This window comes from Tupaia chinensis, unplaced genomic scaffold (assembly GCF_000334495.1).
Source record: "Tupaia chinensis unplaced genomic scaffold, TupChi_1.0 Scaffold000671_2, whole genome shotgun sequence".
Lineage (NCBI taxonomy): Eukaryota > Metazoa > Chordata > Mammalia > Scandentia > Tupaiidae > Tupaia > Tupaia belangeri.
Window position 1 is genome coordinate 1,093,112 of NW_006160194.1, and position 483 is coordinate 1,093,594.

The window sequence follows — 483 nt, forward strand, 5'->3', positions numbered from 1 at the left end:
GCGCGTGAGCGCGGGGAGCCCCCTCCCAGCCCGCCCCATCCCCCGCCGCGCCGCGCCGCACCTGCAGGTTGTCGGGGTTGAGGTCGGTCTTGTGCTCGTCGCTGGGCTTGTAGCCGCCATGCCGGTCCTCGATGATGGGGTCGAAGAGATCCTTGAACACGTCGTACGACTCCTCGTCGCCCGCCACGCAGCCGACGGTCATGATGTAGGGGTGGCCTGGGGGGAGGGGGCGCGGGACCGGGACAGTGACGTCACTGCTAGGCCGGAGCGGGCGGCTGAGCTGGACCCTGCGCCGCGCGGGAAGGGAGGAGTCGCGACGCTGGTCCCGGGGGAGGTCCGCGGAGGGGCAGGACACCGGCGTCGCTGGGGATCCTGCGGGTGCACAAGCTCCCCGACGCCGGGAAGACCGTGCGCGTACCCGGGTTGTCCACGCCGGTCTGGATGACGTCGTCCAGCGTGAAGCCGCTCGGCGTGCTCCTGGGC

At 72.5% G+C, this 483-nt stretch overlaps 1 protein-coding gene across 1 annotated transcript in view; it reads right to left on the bottom strand.

The window, feature by feature from the left end:
- Window positions 1-483, bottom strand: part of CKB (creatine kinase B) — a 3,161-nt gene that overhangs the window by 1,866 nt on the left and 812 nt on the right. The window contains exons 2-3 of the mRNA XM_027776398.1: window positions 419-477; window positions 35-216 (exon numbers count right to left, since the gene is read on the bottom strand). Coding sequence (XP_027632199.1) covers window positions 35-216; window positions 419-477 — 241 coding nt within the window. The remainder of the gene's footprint in view (window positions 1-34; window positions 217-418; window positions 478-483) is intronic.